This window comes from Anser brachyrhynchus (genome assembly GCF_964034855.1).
Source record: "Anser brachyrhynchus genome assembly, chromosome: 4".
Classification (NCBI taxonomy): domain Eukaryota; kingdom Metazoa; phylum Chordata; class Aves; order Anseriformes; family Anatidae; genus Anser; species Anser brachyrhynchus.
Genome location: NC_137698.1, coordinates 35,176,234 through 35,197,343, shown reverse-complemented (window position 1 = coordinate 35,197,343; position 21,110 = coordinate 35,176,234). Strand labels below are relative to the sequence as shown.

The window sequence follows — 21,110 nt, the reverse complement described above, 5'->3', positions numbered from 1 at the left end:
ACAAACAAATATGCATAATTAAATTGCAGAAGTGATTGCCACAGAACGTTTTAGATGTCAGGATTATAAATGTATTCAAAAAGGTATGAGGCAAATTCACAGAACAAAGATACAGAAGGCTTATTAAGCACAACTGTCCAAATGCAATCTCCCATTCAGAAAGTACCTAAATCGCTGACTGCTGGAACAGGCAAATGAAGAATTATCATTTTATCCTTGTCCTGATCTCGCATTTTCTTTGCAACTGTTTTAGAGATTGAGAAACTGGGCTAGAAGGACCTTTCATCTGACAATTTTTTAATTGTTAGAGATCTCCTTAAAACAACCTTATCTCCTGTTTTCCTTTACAGTTTCATGGCTTTAACTAAAATCAGAAGCTTCTCATCCACCGATGTCTAAGCACTCTAAAAATTTAAGAATTGATTAGATAATGGCATTAAGGGCAAAGCTTTTACAAAGTTATACAATGAGGCTGCATTTACTGCTCTACCCAACCATTGACCTGTTTACAAATAAAAAGCAGAGTGAGACTAAAAAACTAGCTGAGGCAAAGTGAGACTTTTGAAAAAACAAGCTGAAGCAGGTTACATCTATCAGTAACAGGTATGACAGTAGTTTTTCAAATTTCTGTCTGTCTGCAACATTTTAGGATGTATACAGAACCAAATCCTCCAATATACACCTCTGGGTGGAAACTGAGCTGAACTTTACAAGAAAGTAAATAAAACTGACAATGTATATATAAAAATTACTGATAAAGATATCCACATCTCACTGCACTGACAGTTTAGAATGTATAAATGCAGGACTCCTCTTCAAAATAATATGTAAAAGCAAAAAACAGAGTATCAAGGAATGCTTGCTGACCTTTCAACAAGATCAACAATCACACACACACTTTATTAGCAAAGAACGAACATTGACAACTCATACCAACAATCACTGCAGCAATACTAATTAAAAATGAGGGACTTGGAGACTGCTAGATTGAAAAAATGACAAAAATCTACCTAAATTTAGACAGGTTAACAGATTGCAAAAGAGACCCAAATCAGTACCATTAGGGTTAACAGGCATCATCCTGCAAAATGGGAATGGGAAAAAGTCACCTTGTACACAATAAACGTTACTTACTGGCTTTGTCAACTCGCACAGAAGATCTAAAGAGTCATCCTCCTGGAGGTACATAAGGTTAAAAAACTCTGTTGTTCTTAAACATTCGGCTTTTTTTATTATATTGATTTTTCCTGGTGTTACTATAGAAATCAGAATACTTGAAAGACTCATGGGCTTTGGCACGGAAAGGTCACACAGAGGCAGCTGTCTCCTTGCACTTCATTACGCAACACAATACCCTAATGGTCTCAGCTTCCACAAGTATATTATGAGAGAATACTGAGAATGTAATGAAAATGCAATGAACATGCTCTTTACTAATAAAATATGCATAATTAATAAATGCAGATTTTAAATAAAATCTTATCTATTCAGCCATGCAACATCTTCACTCTTACTTTAATTTTATGATTTCCTTCAACATCACAAAATCCTCTGCCCATTCACATCCCAAGACAATGTCAGAACTGAATCTTCACAGACATCCCCACATCCTGAAGCTGTTTTTCTACCTCTCTCTACCTCATTTGCTATACATCAATGTTCTCATTTGAAAAATATATTCTCTATTTTTCCTCTATTGCTAGTATCAACCTCTCTCTGCTTCTAAATTTTTAAACTTCACAGTTGGAGGAATTACCAAAGGCATAGCAGGAAAGATCCTTGAAAAAATACATTTTTATAGACAGTTAAATTTTGTGCTTTAAAGGAAGGATTTATATTATTTTGTAATAACCTCTGTTAGTTTGTTAAACCGCATTACATACATAGGGCTGGGTTACATACATTAGGTTATTTAAAAATATCTGAAGGAGATGTTTTAATTTTACAATGAAAATGCCTTTGATACCACACTACAACCTAGAAAAGTAGCCAGTAGCACTACAATTGCCCAAAATGGCAATAATAAAAGGAACGACAGCCACTTCTTACCCCATAATCCATAACCTTAAGTTTTTCTTTATCAGTTAAAACCACCATCCAATATGTAAATCGGTATATTCTCCTCTTCACGTTTTGTCTGTAACATTCAATAAACTGCTGCCTCTGCTGAAAACTTTTTACTGTAAGGGATTGAACTGCATATGACACAATACAGTAATTTCAGAGATGAGGCTTGGGGGAAAGACACTGCTGATCTAAATGTTCATGAACACTATCCTCAGTTTTTAGACTTGGTTTTTCAAGTTCACTTTAATAATTTTGGGTACTTCATGCAGTGCCTAGTGCTATTTTTAATCAGGCAAGAACTCAAGTCCTTGAGAAATGTAAAAATCTGTAAAAATATTACGACAGAACAAAGTAAAATGGCTAGAAAATTCAAAACCTATATGCTTATGCACCTATGACTTACTCTTGGTGCTGCAAATGACAAACCAAGAAAATCAAAGGAGTAAGAAAACACACAACATTAGTCATTCAGTGCATTTGCAAAATACTGTTGAAATATTGATGCCGTACTTTTCTTCAACATACAACAATGTCTCATCATGGTGTCTCAGTATTACTGAACCCTTTCACATTATTCCACATCATTGCCATTTTACAGCTAGATAAGGCTGGAATGGTAAATATGACAATTTGAATAGATTTCTTAAAAATAGTAAAATATTTTGGAGCTTGAGTCCCTTCTTCAAAAGACCTCAAGAATTTAGAAGTCTACAAAGAGACTGTGTAAAACCTCAAATTGAAAGAAGCATAAAGAAGTGCAGCAGACCTTCAGCATCACACAGCAGGTCTGGTTTCTTTACACCAGCAGAACCCAACAAGCTGCAGTACAACATGCCAAAGAGGATGCATGGCCTGATCTTTAATATTCACCAGCAATGCCATCAGCAAGGATTTTTGCCCTGCGCAGACACAAAATGCCAACATTCCCTTCCTTAAGAAAAGAGGTGGGCAAGCTTGCTGTGAGCAATGCAGTTTCTGGCCTCTGGGACTTGTTGGGAGCATAAGTTGTGGCCCCAAAAGCAGCTCCCATCCCAGCACTACCAGTGGTTTTCCACATTATGGGAGGGAGGATCCCCGCCACACCATGTCTCAGCTCCTGCTGAGCTTCTGCTGGCAGTGCTGTACTTGTCAGTGCTATTTTTCCTTACTGAGCCTCTGAAAGTTTGCTAGCTGATGCCTTAACTTAATGTAGCGGTGAAGAGAAACTGCCCAAGCCCGTCACAGAAATGGCCACAAAAAGGAGCATCCCTTGCTTTTCTCTGGGATTTACGCATCTGACTTCTGCAGTACGAACTCCTACTATTTAAAGGTTTGGCTCATCAGATTTCTTCTAGGACCTATATACTGTTGTGCCATCTCTTTTCCAAAATGTTGGGGACTTCTCCTTCAAAAGGAAGCAGCCAGAGAAACGCTCTTTTAACTATTAGTTCAGTGATTAATTCATTCAGTAAGGGATATACCAAGGGAATTTGAAACCAACTTTCCCACCTTCCATGATCATGTCTTAAAAATAATGTTTTAGGCTGTTCCCCATAGGAAGCTGTTCATTTTAGAGTTAAAAAAAATATTTTGCTACATACATCTCTTGCTTCTCGCACCCGTTTCAAGCAGAACTCTTTTAGTTTCCTGCTTTCAGTTGTGTATAATTTTACTAATTTAATGTTCTGGACTGAAATTGACCATGCATATGCCTGCCTCAGGTTGAATTAGATTAGAAAACTTCAGCTAAAAGTCTTTGGTTAAGTCTTGAGAGAATTTTTTCCCCTTTGAGTTAAATAAACACTAGTAATTTATTTATTTATTTATTTATTTGGTGGGATTTCTGTTACTTTGCAGTAGGAACCTGAAATGTCTCATAACTTAGGGTCTTGGATCAGGCAGTCTTTTACCATGTCTTAAGAAAATCTTCCCAATTAATATCTCTCTGTTCTCCTGAATCCCTAGATCACTTCTTCAACTGCAACAAGTGAAGCAAAAATCCAAATCTCTCACTACATAATCCTCTTATCATCCCTACAACCCATCCAACCCGATCAATACAAAAGGAAGAAATCACATGGGAAAAATAAGGGATAACAACTTAAAGGTTTGGTTTTGGATACAGTTTTTAAAGCACGGACCCAAAGGGCTCAAATTACGATTTCATACAGACTATCTTAATTTTAGGATTTTGCAACTTTTAGAATTTAAGTTTGCAAGCTTAAGAACGTAATTGCAGCATCTTTTAAGTGTTATTACATATGCAACACTCATCCTATAAGAGTGTTTACCTGTCACAGGAATTATGTGGTGTCACATATATGACAGAGCTTTAAAGATTTATTTACCATGGATATAGCTTACTCAAGCTGTAACTATAGAATACTACCTTTGATTACAACTACTACGCCATGAAAGTAATGGATTAAAAAAACACATACGGTAACTTACACACAACATAAAATACATTGGTTTACTGTATACCCCCCTTCAGCCTGTTTTTTGGCATTTCTGCAATAAGCTGAACAGTTGAGTGGTTGCGTGGCCATTTTCTTATCCCTCAGTTCACATCTTGGCGTTTGCTTAAACCCAATTAAAGCAATGGAACATATGCATGATCCATGAAGACAAACAGTACACTTAATTAGATATATAACCTGACCAAATGAAGGTGGTCAAATATTTCCAGCCTTGCATATGCCTAACAGGAAGTCAAACTGTGTATTTATTGGGGAGGCATTTTGCTCTGCATTTACGCAATCAGAGGTGCCTTTAACTGCTATTAGCAGCAGAGATTCTCATTTGTTCCTCGTCTTGTTTACAGGCCTTCAGAACAAGAAAGAAAACAATATAATGTATCATGGCCTTCCAGAAACCTCATGGCTTCCTTTTATTCACAGTAGTTAAGAGTAAACGGAAAATTCATTTAATGCAAAACAAAGCAACATAATTCTGCTAATGCCAACCTCTACTTTCACTCTTTCTTAACTGTTCATTGAAGAAAAATGCTGAACCCCTATGGGTAGCATACTGGCAAGGGACCCTCCTAATTACTTCTTGCCCAGGGACGGGAAATGACCTCTCCAGACACAATATGAAGAAATAACACGAAAATCTTGGCCTAGTGTTAATAGAAACACGATTCTCTCAAGCCAGCAGAAGGGAAAGTAATTTTCAAGCATCTCCCTTTCATTCTGCATCAACTAATAGAAGTCCTAAAACGCCAGCGGGGATAAAATACTCAAAAAGTTATATCAAGTGAATTTTAGGGAGGTCTGATAAACCTTGTGGCACAGAAATAAAGGCCTGTGTAGGACCAGCCTTCAGCAATTCCAGAGCAAAGCTTCAAACCAGTATATTTTCACAAACGGGAATAGATGTAAAATGAAGCAGTAAGGTTAAACTCTACTACAGACAGACAAGGTAAATGCAGTGAAAAAAATGAGGTAACCTACTTCCTGAAGTAGTGATATTGAAGATGAAATAAAACTAAATGAAACATGGGCACTGAAAAATTGTACAAGATGCAATTGTACAATTGCACTTGTACAAGAATTGCACTGGAATTGTCATTGACTACTTATGCTTTTTGCCCTGCTTGTTTGAAAAACCGTTCTTAGAGTTGCTCATGTTTTACCGAGTTTGCTAGATTCAATCTTGTTTTGCTCACCTGAGAGATTAACCTGTCAAAATGACCCTGAATTCCATACAAGAATATTTATATATATATTTTAATACTGCATGACAGTTTTGTTCTCAATCTTCAATCTTTCAAAACTGTTTATTAGGTTTTGTGCTTACCTGAATGTTTTCTATACTGAACTGTATTGGTTGACATGTACAATTCCAGTAATTCTCCTCTGATCTTATGTCAAAACTGGGAAAGAGTTGCTTTTATTAAACTTAGAATCACAAAATAACTTATGTTGGAATGCATCTCTGGAGTTCTCAAGTCAGCCCCCTGCTTGCAGCAGGGCTAATGCCTGGAGCAATGCTGGAGGCTTGCTGCTCGGGGCTTTGCCCAGTCAAAATTTAGAGATCACCAAGGATAGAGACTCGCGTCAGTATAATTCTGCAGGCACCTACTTCAAGTCTTGCAAAACAAAACTCACAATTGGTCTCAAATTCTGGAAGCTGCTTCTAGCTGAAGTATCAAGACTACTAGCAATGTACATACACTTTTATTTCCAAGTGGGATTGACTTCCTTGTCCGATAAACCCTCCCCCCCAACTGATTTCTTCAGAAGAGGGAAAGCTAGTTCTGTGTTCAAACTTTTAGGTCTGCATTTTCCCAGAAGAACTGAACTCTTTAAAGTTCACGTTTTCAGTTAGCTTTAGCTACAGATACTTTTTTTCTGTGGTAATTCTTTAATGTCCCAAGTCATAGTGGAAATGCTTTCAACAAGGAAAATGGTCTGGCAATATATTTTCAACCACATGCAGTGAACTGTCAGTTCACTGAGGGGGGGAGGGAAGCAAACAACAAAAAATGAACAAACAAAAAAACCACTCACAAACAATCTTCCTGCTTTGGGACCACATCTTATATGCATTAATTATTTAGGAATTCTTATATGAAAGAAAAAATGTTAAAGATGGACAGAGACAAAGCATCTTCTCCAAGAAGTAAACACTTAAAAATGCTTCAGGAGATTGAGTGGTAAGTTATTTTTTTGTTCATTCTTGTTTTGTTTTGCTTTTCCTTCAAGAGCATCCATATCCTATTGATTGTGTCTCATTTTTACCTCTAGGAAAAATACCTTCTGGGATGAGCACATGACGTGACTGCAGTTTGACTGCCTGTGTATTCATTTACGTTATGACTTTACTGTCTTGGAATAAACACTAGGCGAATGGAACAGAAATTAAATTATACTCATCAAAGGCAAAGCACTAAAACATAAACTTAAAATATGAAGGAACACACATACTCAGAAGGAATGGTTCCTTGGTTGATCCTTCTTTTCTCTGAATGTATCATAAAAGAAGTTATGTTTCATTACTGAAAAAACATTTTGGCTTCTTTCATGATTGCAAAGAAGGGTAATTAAGACTGTCAAGAAAACTCATTGAACAGCTGTATATTCTTAACAAAAGCACTATTATATGACTGCTCTGAAAAAAACTGGCAATTTAAACATTCACATTTCCTTGAAGCTAGATATTTTTCCAAGCTCCAGTAGATACCAAAAAATGTTTTTTCTATAAATCTTGGTAGTGTATCAGTCATATTTCAAGCCAGCAACTTGTTCCCAGTTTGTGAATGCATCCATATACTTAAGAAGAGGATGGTGCTAACATAGCTTTGCCAACTGAAAACTGAGTCACTGAAAAATCTTTTTAGCTACTTCTTAAACTGGGATTAGCTGAAATTTTCTTAGACTGAAAACCAAATAAAGAAGAGTAATCCTTCAAGTTTGCATTGAAAAGGACCACTAAGGAATACTTACTCATCAAAGATCAGGTCTGGAGCAAAGTAGAGGAACTGGCTGTTTGTATGTTTATATGATCTCCAACTCAAGGCAAACGATGACAGACACATCCACGAATACTGAATTAAAGTAATTTGGTCCTCGAGAGGCAAGTTTCTAAATCCTAGAGATCAAACCAGAAAATACCCATGAACTATGTTGTGCTTTATAAGGGTTGGTGAAACCAGCACTGAAAATACATCACTTGGTATTTTTCTAGTATTAAAGTCAAGAACAAGAGCAACATTCCTACAAAGTACATTTCTGAAAAAATGAAAACATAATTTTTGATTCCAGTGACGAAACACGTTTTCTTCTTAAGAGGCTATTATTCAAAATGAAAGCTTTTAAAATATCAATCACAAACATATGAAACAAACATTACACAAATCAAAAAAACAACAATCTTCTCTTAGATGTTGATGTCATTCCCCCCATGAGGGTTTTCAACCAAGCCCACAGACTAAAGATGCAATTTGTCAGGCGAATAGTTCATTAATCTAGAAGACTTAATGGAAATTTCACCAAATACCTCATGGTCCTACCTGGAAGTATCTTTGCCCACTTTACCACCTGAATCATCTGCTTGCCAGCCAGGCGGTTTAAGGTGGAAAGCAGGTACTCTGCTGTGTCTGGTTTTGAACTGTCGTATCCTGCATACACAACCTCCGGTTCAATGCTTTCAAGGATTTTAACAGGAGAGGGAGTAAGTGCTGGTGAGATAGCAGACATGTGGGGGACAAGTGCTGTGTTTACAGAGGGCTCAGTTACTGGAGCGATGTACGTTGTCCCTTCCTCGGGGCTTTGGGGTGGCGGCTGCTGCCGCTGCTGTGGCTGTTCCTCGTGCATCCCTTTCAATTTCCCCAGTTTTTTGGACTTTCGGGCTGTGAAGATAAGCAGCACAAAAAACAAGTCAGTGTAGAAACTGTGAAAAGCCAGCATAAGCCTGTCTTGACAGGAAATCAAAGCAGAAGTAGCATCTCAAAAGTTTGCAAGTGAAATGTGCACAGAAATCACCAAGACCTTAGGAAATACCTCACTGCCTGCAGCATTGTTACGCTGGAAAAAGGAACAGAAGAAACATTTAAATTCTTTTTTTGTTGTTGTTGCTTTAGTGTGCATCTACAAGTGTCAGGGTCCAGTAACCTGCATTTCTATCTGTCTCTACACAGATATGCATAAAACACCCCAGTTACTGCAGTAGGTGCTGATTAAACATTTCAGAAGTTTATTTGTGCTACAGCTTAGATGAATCACTTATCACCTGCAGGTTTGCAATTCATGTTCTGCATTGCATTTGCTAATCAAAAGAAACCTCCCTGTCAATGCCTAAAATTAGCAGACCTGGAGCTCTCCTAAGCTTTTGAGTCCTTGTACACACCCTGGCTGCGCCTCAACTCGAAATGCAGTCAATCCATTTTGAACAACCTAATCTAGTCAAATCCCTTTGGCTTTGCTGCTTTGATACTTTCTTAATATCCTTGTCCTCTCTCTTGGCTAATTCTGAAACAATGCTACAAATATGCACTCAGTTAGACAAAAAACACGGAGCCTCATGCAACACTTCTCTTTCACTGCTATCAACATTTCTCTTAATGATTAGCCTTCCTCTTTTCTTTCTTTTTTTTTTTTTTTTTTAATTATTTTTCCCCTTTAAAGCTATCCCTCCCTACTTTTCTTTGCTGAGTATTCTTGGAAGACAACAACTCCAGCGTGCTTCCGCTCCTGGCAGAGATGCCAGCCGAACCCTGCGGGTTGCCTTCCCAACATTGCCACATGAAGCACAAATATCTAAGTAGGCAGAAAGTCCTGCTCCCAACCCAGCAAAACTATCCTACAGTGTGAGGAAAGAACAGAAAATAAAAGAATAAACGTAAGACAATTAAGTAAAAAAAAGAAAGGGAGAGGAGTCCATCACCCACTTCCTTCCAATAGTTCATTGACTGTTCTTAATTTTTTTGAAGTCTGAGCAGTATTTCCCACTGATTTCTATAGATAGTTAAAATATTTATTCATTTTATGTTCTGAACATATTTTAGGTTAAGCTTTTGTCCAGATAAAAATATATTTCTGCAAAATGCTTCTCTCCTGCTCAGTGTACGATATATCCAGCAGAGGCGGTGCAGGCTTGCTTCACATCACCTACCCTGATCCATTTGCTCCTTCACTTTCATGGTTTCTACCTGCAATCAGTGTCAACCCCAGAGGCTAAGCTCGCCTTAGCTGCGTTATGTGACACTGGAACAAACTCCCTTTTTGACTTTGGCTGTTTTCCATGCCCAGAGCTCACATCTGGAGAAACAGGAATTGTCAGCAGGGATATACGCTGAGGAAGAAGAGAATCTCCCAACAGCGGTGCTCCTTTTATCTCTGTTCCCAGCACCAACTAGGAGGAGAGAGACGGTGCCCTGCCCAGCAGCACAGCTTGGGGTTTTAGGGCAGACAGGATCCCTGTGATCGTGTGATTTGCCTCGAAACCAGCGCAGGTCATACATATCAGTTCCACATGAAACACAGTGCAATGTGGAGACAAAATAACAGCCTCGCATTTAAAACACTATGTAAGGTATCAGTTAACTGAAAGCTTTCCCTGTACATTCAGATGGACTGAACATGGAGCAATGACAAGGAAATGTTAAGTAAAATAATCTTTAAAGTCAATAAATAATGAATTAAATATAAATGATTGCAGCTCTTTCAGAGTAAGTTCTCTCAAATACATTTTCTTATCTATTTGTACACAGCTAAAACTCTTGTCTGGACTCTTAAACCCTTCTGTCTTAACTATTACAACATCCTTTTTGCTGGCATCAGTAAATACAAGTTTATCTCGGTTGTTCTTAAAACACCCATCTTAGTCCATCCCTCGTCCCAAGTCCATCTTCTCAAGTCTTTTTCCCCTCCATCATCAATTCCTATGCCTCTTTCCTTCAATATAGCTCCTTTACTGCAGTCTCAGGATCCTTTCTGAGCAGCCTCCACTTCACCTCACCTCTCTGCTCCATTATTGAAATGTTCACTTCCACTCCAGCTCAGCGCCCCGTGCTGCTCCCTCCTGGTAAGTGTTCAAAGCAAGCGCTCCCTGCTGCTTCTCACGGTGCCCCAGATTCCCCACAAAGACCCACAGAACTACCTCAGTACCCTTTTACAAACTCTTCAAAACCCAGAATTTAAGAAAAACCTTCCGAATGGCAGCACGGCTGCTGTCCTGAGACTGCTGCTGGTGCCGGGGGCCATTAGTGCTTGACTGTTTCCTTGAAATTGGGGCTGCCTGCCCAGACCCACCGGCTGTGCCTGAGCTCGTTGTGCTGCAAGGCAGGATACAGACGCCCAGCGCTCAGGACAATGCACACCCAAGCGCAACAATAGCCTGTTGTTTCCAACACTTCCTTACCGGCACGGTACCTTGAACTCTGAGGAGCTGGCTCATCCCAAGATCCAAAAGAAAAGCTTGTTTGTTAGGGAAAACCCAAGAGACCGCTACATAAAATAGCAGTGCTCCCACTCATATGCAGGATCTTGAGGGTGCCCTGTCAAACAGGTGCTCTTTGACTGTCATCGTCAAAACATGAACACAATCCTTTGCTGCTGCAGGAGGTATTGAATCCAGCAGGAAGTGCAGAATCTGAACATCAGTTTGGTGTCATTTCCATCATACAATGACGGAAGGTTTCTCCTGGCTGATTTCAGCATCGACACAGCCAGGAGATCTGCAGAGATCATCAGAGATCTTTGTGTAACTTTCATAACTTCTCCTTCAGAGAGCTGAACACCATTTCATTAACTCGTCTACAGCATGTATTTCTGTTTTCAATAATTTCTTAATTTATCTATGCCTGCAAATATCCATACCAACTGGTGAGGGTTGAATTTTTTAATAAAAGGATTATATATGCAAATAAAAATGTGCTAGAGCTAATAAAATTTAATTTAAAATTCTGTTGTTCAACTATGCACATATACTTTATAAAAACTTCCTAATTATCTGAAGTATTAGCACGGATTACATAGAGAAACACTGGAGTTACTATCATGAAGGTTATAAGGAAGAGGTGAGACAAATGTCTGTCAGGAGAGGTTTCACTAAAACTGCTTCTGTCTCAAGAGACAGGACAGATGAGAAGACCCTTCAGCCTCCCTTCCAATCCTATTTCTTACTTTTCTATTACTAAGCTCTTAAAAAAGCTCATTCAAACAATGAAACACGACTGAAGGATTTTTCATCCTCTGGTGCATCAAGTTACGTGGATGCTGACATCCATTCTTCGAGATGTAATTTCCGTTCTTAGTACCCAAAAAGCCATTTTACGATGTTGCAGCTGATCAGACATTTTGTTAAAAAGGCTTTTTCCTCACTCTGCAAAATAAAACGGGGGGAGTTTCAGACAGGCGATGCAGACAACCATGTTAAATTTAATTTTGAAAAGTAAGTGAAAATGCTGTTGTTCCCCATTTGGTGCAGTTGCACCTACAGGATGACGTACTGGTGAAATCACTGTGAGCGTTAAATATAGTTCACATTTATCTTAGAAAGGCAAAGCTGAACTTCCACATTTTTCAAAAAATAAAAATAAAAAAAATCCCCAAAGCAAAGCAACGATGGCCAAGTTCAGCAGAACACTTGACGAAGAGTTATCAGAGTTATTGGCCACTGAAAAGAGAGTTTAAAAATAAGCCAGAAGGAGTGAATAGAGATTAATGTTTGCTGTTGTTTTTCATTAAATTTTATCAGGCACTATGTTTTTTTCTGTTATCAAAACAGGACTAAAAATAAAGAACTTTACATATCTTTCATGTTTGCAGAGGCAAAAAAATGCATCCTCACTATAACTATACCAGAATAAGAAATGCATTGGCTTACCAACTCTATCAAGTATCTAGCAACACAGATAACTGATTACATATTTATTAAAACAGCATTTTCTATGTTCTATTCTCTAAGAGTTTTTCATTAAAAGAAAAAAGAAACAGCATTCTTCCATGTATAATACTGGCATAAAAATGTGTTTTAGTTTCATTTTCTTCCATTATAATGCCTTTAAAATGAAGCTGAGAAAAACATTACTGTTTGACAGTCATGTTTACAGTGAAGAAAACTGTATTTTTCATTTGGCTTCACGCCAGCACTCTAGCTCAACTGGTTTGGTAACTCCCACAGAAACCAACAAGTAAAGATTAAATACAAGCGCAGAGAAGTACGTACTCTGAGCCTGCCTTGTGAAAGTGTTTTTCACATTTGCTCTCTAATTGGAATACCAACTAGAAAACCGACAAAGCCACCTCTGAATCAGCGGGGAAAAGCCACGCTCATCAGGACTTCTGAGCAGAGACGTCTGAGAAGTTGCAGGGTCTCCATGCAGACCAGGGATGGGGCATTCACACTGCAGAGGTGAAACCTGTCAAGTACTTGGGGTTGGGATAAGACCTTCACTGAGATGGCAGTGCTGTCAGTGACTTCTTGCCCCTTCTGTCCAGCATTACTGCAGACATGATATCATAACCCCTGTGTTTTTAAGTAATCTGAGCTGGAGTAACAGCTGAAGAAAAACAAACAATAGTGAAAGACTAACTGCAGGTATACCTGAGGTTAACACCTTAAATATCCGACACATTTTTTGTTAAGTATTTTAGGAGGTCTTGCACATTACACTACAATCAGACACTGAAGTAAGGTGAAGCAGCTGAAAGGTCACGAAGTTGCACTTTGAACAGGCATGTCCAACAGACCTTCCCTGTAGCTCTACCAGTAAACTGTAGTATAACAGAGAAATAAGTAAGCAATAGGTCAGACTGAAAATAACACTCTCTGTTCCCCTGGAAGGAATAGGCAAACGTTTACCTGGATTTCATGAGCAGGCCTTTGCCCAACTTTGCCCAAGTCCAAAGGAAAGCCTTCAAATTCTGCAAAGCCATCTGTTGTTCCTCGTGCTCGAAAACCTCAGTGAGAGCACGCCTCACCTCGAGCATCGGTGTTCTTCATCCTCAGCATCAGTCCCACCTGCGTCCAAAGGGCCAGTGGTGCTCCCACAGAGGCACTGAGGAAGCCAGACGCTGCACAAAAATCACTGTAACACAGTCTTAAGCACTGGTAAGACTGTAAAGTAGATGGGTATCTTACTGCTGTCTCATACTTACAATCCAGCAAAAAGACTGGGCTTAATCATTTGAAAACAGCTATTGTCCGGGGACTAGGGTGGATTCAGATTTGAATCCACCAGATTCATCAGATTTGATGAATTTTATTCAAATCCATTCAGATTTGAATCCGCCAGACAGCTGGCTCCTGAGCATTGACCTTTCACTTGTTAGACTGCTGTCAGAAAGTCAAAGCTGGGAGTCCTATGGTTTTCTGATTGTGAGTTTTCAGGTGATCAGTAAAACATTCAGCAGTCTTCTGGTCATCTACAGCATTTATGCAGCTGCATATCACATAACAGGAGATTAACCGGATATTAACCTATTGTAAATTATTTTCTGAATAACATTGATGCAAACATCAGCTACAAATCCACAGCATTCCCAATTTTAAGAGGTTAAGTCTGAGGTTTTAGGTTAGTTACAAGACTGCTAAGCTACTACATGAGACCATAGTAAACTTACACGTGCTATAGAAGTTGGGTTTAGAGGGAGCTAATCTATTCCCTCTACCCCAAGGAGTATATGTGAATTAAATTATGAACTCCAAACAGCCCCAAATCTGATATCTACTCTTCATAGGCTCAAAATTAGTATTGTTAGTAAAGAAATGGGATCCAAAAATGCCAAAGAACAAAATGCTATCAATAGTAGATAAAAAAAAATAAATTATGATATAACTCAGCAGTTATTTAACAGGGTAACAGTAATTTAACAGTAGTTGCAGAATTGTAGTAGTGTTTGAATTTAGAAAACAATCTAAAATGATCCTTAATTTCAAACTGGTATCCAGAGCTCTAAAGCAAAATCAGAAGTTAAAAAATAAAAAAAAAATAAAAAAAATCATCTATAGTTCTGTGTAGGTATATGCGAATTACCATGCTTGCAACCGATAATTCCCTGGAACCAGATTTTTTTCTTTAAGAGATGATAGTCAGATCCTGCCTTTTGCCTATCAAAAAACAATTGTTATTTGTAAAGCTGAAGTCATGATACAGACAACTAAGCCAGAGCATTATTTATCATTTCTAAAGCTCTGCCAGTGCCAGGACCAAACTGATCCTGACCCAACTGATCTTAATTTCATCTATGTTGCAAAACATATTTGAGTCAGTAAGTGATACCAAGAACACATTACAAGACCATATGCTACCTCTGGTGGAAAGCAGAGAACATCAGCAGAAGGAAATGGGAAACCAAAAAGGACATGAAAGGACACAGCACAGAAAAAGATGGAGGTTTAAGAAAAATAAAATAAAAAGAGGTAAAGGAGACAAAAATCCATCAATTTTAGTAAATAGATATTTTAGTAAATAGATGTGAAAGACAAACAGAAAAAATGCATTAAATGCACTTCAAACAATGTAAGAGATCCTTTTTTCCCTGGTACAGTTTGTGATTATTTCAAAGTAATACCACTTGCATAGTACTACCAGTGATCTGGGCAGCGTGAGGACAGAAAGACGCTGCAGTCGAAACTCACTTTGAATATCATCAAAATCCTCCTCCTCACTCAAGCCCATCATCTATGACTGCCTTTGCCTGAGCCTGCTCCACACGCCTTGCCAGCAGTACCTGCATTTCACAGACTTGAGCTCCTCCACCCAGGACCCAGCTTCACTGCTCAAGCTCTGCACTTGAGCTACAACCACTGCCTCCTTCCCAGTCCCCAAACCCATCCTGCTTTGTCCCGCTGCCCTCACACCAAACGTCTCGGAGCTTTCCTGCACACCCCTCCCCTGCTGCCTGCTTCTCCCCTCCGAACACAACCTTGGGCACTGCTCTATACCAGCCACAAAAGGATCAAGCTGCTGAGTCTCCTTTGATGCAGCCGCAACAGCTTTTGGGAAGACTTTCCTGAGCCCTCACCAAGCATACGCACTTTATCGCTTGCTTCCACCTTTGCACAGATAAATGCGCCAACAAAATGCCACTTTTTCCTCCTTTGAAACTTTCCGTCATGTTTGCCTGGTGCCTTTGCCTCACTTGCTTCAGTGAGCTGACATCTGTTCTCATTAGCTATTTTACTGCTACCACAAATAGTGTGTCCCTTCCCCCAGTCTGCTGTATCTTGACATATATGAAAATTTTGAGCTATCTTGGTACAGACATATTTTTCACTTAAGTGTCTAGCACAATGGGTAAGAGATGTAGTTGAGCAAGTTCTAGATAATAATATAGACATTTTATATATATATATGCACACATGGAATAAAGTGAAAAGCAATAATCCAAACAAGATCGTACAGTATTAGTCCTACAAAAAGTGCATTCAGGCATGCACATTTTATTCTTCAAGAAACAAAGAAGGGAACAACAAGGACAGGATCTTAAAGCTTCCTTAAACTGATTACCAACTTTGGAAAGCAAACTATTACTTTTTAGTAGAGCTGTGGTTGATGAAGAACCTCTAAATGCGAACCTGAGTGTTGTCTTGAGCGTAAGAGGATTTGTACCTGGGTACAAATCTTGGAGACTCGCATGCCCAAGAGGATGAGTCACCAGTTTGACTGGGCAGACCAAGGGGAGAAAGCAAACTGAAAACAACAGCAGCAGGGGACAAGTTGTACAGGGACTGAAAAGAAGAGCACAAAATTACTTAAATTTGTCATGTATGACAGTACCAAACGGACACTGCACTTGCAAAGCAGTGGCCCTTCAAGGGTGGTTTCTGCAACAGCATTTGAGATACACTGAATGGACTACGCAGTTTATCTAAATATACAAAGAAAGGAAGACTGCAGCTAGTGAGAAAGAAGATAAAGGTCCCACCTTTACAGAAAAAAATAAATTTTAGAAGCTGTTTCTGACAGCTCTGTCCCCAAGGAGATACAAAGTGATAGAAAACTGCATCACTTGCTGTGAGCCTGAGGAATCAGTATACCGGTAGAATTTTTAACTTAAGTAACAAAGCTATGAAAAAATCCGAATACCTTTCTTATCCTCCACCAGCAGAAGCATGCTTTTAGTGGAGAGTAAGATCAGAGCCAATGACTGAATTCAGCAGAATGAAATGGTAGGCATAACGGAAATAATGACATAGTTTGGCATTGCCAACACCATTCACAACTGCTTACTAATTAATAAGTAACACTTTAATCTGACAGGATTGGACAGCTTAAAGACAAGGAATAAACGTGCATGAAGACTGATCTACGGCTATGTCACATTTTATTTGCCTTTGGCCAGACAAAAACATCCAAGCACATCTATAAATGCCAGCCACTCTTGCTCTTAGTTCACACTCAGTATACTCAAAAGGGAGGTAAAGTACAGGGAAAAGGAAAAGCTCCTAGAGTACATTTTAATCTGCATAATTGTACATTTTTTTCATTGTGTTCCTTTAAACATCTTTTCATTCTTTATTCTAGTTTGATTTAAACTACTAATAAAACTATCTGTAACTAAATAAATATTTACTGCTTCTTACTTTGCTTGCTTATATGTCAGTTTCAGAAATGTTTGCATTTTGCCTTGTTTGGAACAGATTCCAATATACAGCACGGTGTAACGCTGCCCCACTGCAGCGTTGCAGAGCACAGAGACAATGCATGTGAAGCAGTTTATCCTCTTGCTTTGAGCAGGATCATCAACTATACTCTGCCCAGCCCACTACGTTATTAATCTCCAACAAAGGCAATCTCACAATATCCCCCATCTTTCTCCAACATTTAACTACTCAGTTTTTCCCCAACATCTCTTATTCCAAATCATTTTTTCTGTACTGAAGTTGATTTCTCTTCATCATCCCCCCAGTGGCCATAAAAAACAAATTATCTTTCCCGTCCCATCCTTTATACCACTTTTTGAATTGAAAGTCTGAATATGTTTCTCTCTTCTACACTAACTTAAATTGTGTTTCTTCAACTCTTCCTTACAAATAATTTTTTTCCTAAGCTTATTATCCATGTTCCTTGTGCTGTCTCTAGTATACACCTGTATACAGTCTGTATACACCTTTCTCTAGACACAACATATGAAATTTCGTGAACAACTGGCTGATGGGTTAAGCTCAAATGGGGTTACAACGGGCTGGTGGCCAGTCAGTAGTGGGGTTCCACAGGGCTCTATTTTGGGGTCAGTTCTTCTTAATGTTTTTATAACTGATCTGAACGCAGGACTCAAATGCATACTAAGCAACTCTATAGATGATACTGAGTTAAGAGAAGCTGTTGACTCCCTCGAGGATGGAGAAGCCTTGCAGAGAGATCTTGACAGACAAGAGAGCTGGGCAATCACCAACTACACGAAATGGATCAAGAGCTAAGTGCTGGCTGCTGCACCTGCCTGCGATGGTGCAGTCCTGGACATCATATAAACTGGGGGATGAGAGGCTGGAGAGCAGCCCTGCAGAAAGGGATCCAAGGGTTTTGGGCAATGACAAGTTGAATGTGAGTCAACAGTGTGCCCTGGCAGCCAAAAGGGCTAGCATTACCCTGGGGTGCATCGAGCACGACATGGCTAGCTGGTCAAAGGGAGGGATTGTCCCGCTCTGCTCTACACTGGTGTGGCCTTACCTCGAGCACTGTGTGCAGTTTTGGGTGCCACAATATAAGAAGGACACAAAACTATTAGAGAGTGTCCAAAGAAGTTCTAGGAAGATAGCAAAGGGTTTAGAGGGGAGGAGCGGCTGAGGAGCCTGGGTTTGTTCAGCTCAGAGCAGAGGAGGCTGAGGGGAGGCCTCATGGCGGCCTGCAGCTCCCTCACGAGGGAAGTGGAGGGGCAGGCGCTGAGCTCTGCTCTCTGGGGACAGCGACAGGACCCGAGGGAACGGCATGGAGCTGGGACAGGGGAGGGTCAGGCTGGGGGTTAGGAAAAGGTTCTGCACCCAGAGGGTGGCCGGGCACTGGGACAGGCTCCCCAGGGCAATGGTCATGGCACTGTGCCTGACAGAGTTCAAGAAGCCTTTGGACAATGCTCTCAGACATAGGGTTTGGTTTTTGGGTGGTCTTGTGTGGAGCCAGGAGTTAAAATGTAAAGGTCTGTGAAAAACGGGAAAAGATTATCAAGGGAAACAACACAGAATTCCACACTGGAGATCTTAAAAAGAGATTAGACATACCCATCAGGAAGGACACAGGTACCACTAATCCTACCAACTGGAACAGGAAGGAAAGTGACCAATTCATGAGGTTGTCCCAGCCCCACCACCCTGACCAGCAGTACTGAAACCACAGTCAGCAGGCCCACGCTTGCCATCTCTGATGAGAAGGGAATAATACCTTTGTATCAGATTTGCCTATTTTACATTATTGACTCATTTAATGTTATGCAACCACAGTTCGCTCTTCTCAGCAGTTCTCAAAACAGCTGCTTTTTGTTATTTCATACTAGCATGCCTGAAATCTCAGTGTAACCCTCTGCACTTCACTGAAAATGCCACCGTGTTGATTTCAGAGACTAGCACCGAAAGCACTTTTGAATTCTGATTCTGTTCACAGAGGAGAACTTCCAAATCTGTAGTTACATATTTACTCTGTATTTTGTTATCCAAGTAATTAGTGAAGTTGTAGACCCAGAACTGACCCTCAACAGGACCCTACTTCAGACACCCTTCCAGTGTAATAGTAAACCATTCACAGCTACTTTCGGAGAATGTTATTTCAAATAATTACACACCCACTTAATGAGTATTCTTCGCAAAATTTGATGGTAATTCTACATTCCCTCCTTATTATAGTTATGGCTGGAGAAATCAAGCAGTGAAATACAAAAACCTACAGGGAGGTGGCACTTCATAACAACGCTTGCACATATCTTATGGAACAGACAAGTTCCTCTCATTGGCTCACTGCGTGCAGGATTCAGGACCGTGGATCCACAGCCACAGAGATCTGCTTGCAGGGCTGGTCTTTGGAGCACTGATAAAAGAAGCAGCCTTGCAAAGACAGCACAGAAGCTATCATAGCGGCCTCTCAGAAAAATTAAAGTGAAAGTCCAGATAAAATCTTGCATATTTTGAGGTCTGACCCAACGATGAAGCTCAGGTTATGTACTTGTCTGATGAGACAGTGATGTTGTCCCCAGCAATCAAGAAGAGAAGGCACTGGGGAAGGTTTAGGAAGAGAAGACAGGAGGAATTAATCCGTTTTTAAGCTACGCTGAGCTTCGGGCTATGCATTTATGAAGAGATAACGGACAAAAGCGACAAAAGAAAGCTGAGCTCCAAAGTGCATTTTACAGGAATATTTAGGTTGTCAGGGAAAATGTCTAACACATTTGCTTGTTTCTCAGCAATCCTCAAAGTGATAATTAATTGAAAAATAACAGTTTCATAGGGGTACTCCTCCCCGTGTGGGAACAACTTTTACCAAATGCCAATTAGTGGTTTCCTGTTAAAATCAAATCAAGCTGTTTTTGATAAAGATTTTTAATGAGAAATGTCTAAAGTATGAAAATTTCCCCCACATATATTTCATATAAAATCCCAAACTGACATAATACAGCCTCACAGCTAACATTTTTGGTACATAAAACTCCCTTTTGTGCTTCTTCATTAATTTCAAAAGAAACGTATTTACTAAATATTTAAATCATCCAATAAACAAAGCCTTAAAAAAAGCTTACAAAATAAAATTATAATTTTGATGATAGCCAATCTTAATCAGTCCTTTTCAGATACTCCCATAACTCATATTTTACTGATTATTTATTCATTCATCAAATGGATGGCAAATTCTATGATTTTTGAGCTGTTGTCTACTAAATGCATCGCTAGTTTCAACTATTCATCAAATAGATTTAAAGACTAGCAGTAAAATACCAATAAAGAATGCAAAGTATAAGTCACTTACAATTCCAGCACTTTTCACCTACAGCTCCAAAACACCTGCAGCAACAATACGATAGCAGTTTGAGCTGTTGGTATTGGTAATAATTTGGTTAAAAACAAAGTTAGGGAAACTTTGGAGAACAGATTTCAAAAATCTTCCAATGTACCAGACTGAATGCTCTTGGCTATGATCACTGGTTTCTGCCTTGTGCCAAGTGACAACCTCCCTCCCAAGATACCCATTCTCATCCAACCTTCTGCAGGCGTTCCTCATCCAAGTCTTCTCTCCTGATTTTATCTGGGTTGATACCCAATACCAAGCCTGTTCTGTGATTTATGTGCCCTTCACTCTGATCATAACACTAAGCCATCTCGATTGCTCCTGATACAGTCCTATAGACTTTTACTGTGTGTCAAATACCCTCTTTGTATCTACATTGGAGACACGGCTACTCAACAACACGTTCAGAGTTTTTCAAAATCATCAACAAGCAAACACTTTCACAGCACCTCTCATTCTGAATCTCGAGTGCTCATGCTTCCACTTCATGCTAAAGAGTGCACCATGCTTTAAATACTTCGTTTTCATTCCTTCACTACTACTACTAGAGCTCAACTTCGTAAGTGCTGCACTTCCCTTTGTGGTCTTTCTTGTTACTTCATTATGCACATCACCTCTGGTATTT

General features: G+C 39.4%; 1 protein-coding gene across 4 annotated transcripts in view; it reads right to left on the bottom strand.

Moving 5' to 3' along the window:
* Window positions 1-21,110, bottom strand: part of NR3C2 (nuclear receptor subfamily 3 group C member 2) — a 202,663-nt gene that overhangs the window by 26,633 nt on the left and 154,920 nt on the right. For all 4 annotated transcript variants that reach the window (XM_080588624.1, XM_080588626.1, XM_080588625.1 and 1 more), the window contains exons 5-6: window positions 8,063-8,401; window positions 7,497-7,641 (exon numbers count right to left, since the gene is read on the bottom strand). In XM_080588624.1, the coding sequence (XP_080444750.1) occupies window positions 7,497-7,641; window positions 8,063-8,401 (484 nt within the window). The remainder of the gene's footprint in view (window positions 1-7,496; window positions 7,642-8,062; window positions 8,402-21,110) is intronic.